A 206-nucleotide genomic window follows, 5' to 3' on the forward strand; every position below is an offset into this window, starting at 1 on the left:
CCGGGGGAACGCGCCGGGCCCGATGCTGTCCAGGGGGATGCGCAGGGCCGCCGAGGTGAGGTCCAGCTCCAGCATCTCCCCGCGGCTCTGCGGGAAGGCGAGGATGGCGGAGACCCCCTGCACCACCACGGTGTGGCAGAGGCTCTGCAGGAAGGAGACGGGGTCGTTGCTCCAGGACGCGCTGGGGGAAGAGAAGGGGAAGAGGG

General features: G+C 71.4%; 1 protein-coding gene across 1 annotated transcript in view; it reads right to left on the minus strand.

The window, feature by feature from the left end:
• GRIN3A (glutamate receptor, ionotropic, N-methyl-D-aspartate 3A) overlaps positions 1–206 on the minus strand; it is a 192392-nt gene that overhangs the window by 72518 nt on the left and 119668 nt on the right. The window contains exon 2 of the mRNA XM_009883812.1: positions 2–198. Within this exon, the coding sequence (XP_009882114.1) occupies positions 2–198 (197 nt within the window). The remainder of the gene's footprint in view (position 1; positions 199–206) is intronic.

The sequence above is a fragment of the Charadrius vociferus genome, unplaced genomic scaffold, assembly GCF_000708025.1.
Source record: "Charadrius vociferus isolate BGI_N301 unplaced genomic scaffold, ASM70802v2 scaffold974, whole genome shotgun sequence".
NCBI classification, from domain to species: domain Eukaryota; kingdom Metazoa; phylum Chordata; class Aves; order Charadriiformes; family Charadriidae; genus Charadrius; species Charadrius vociferus.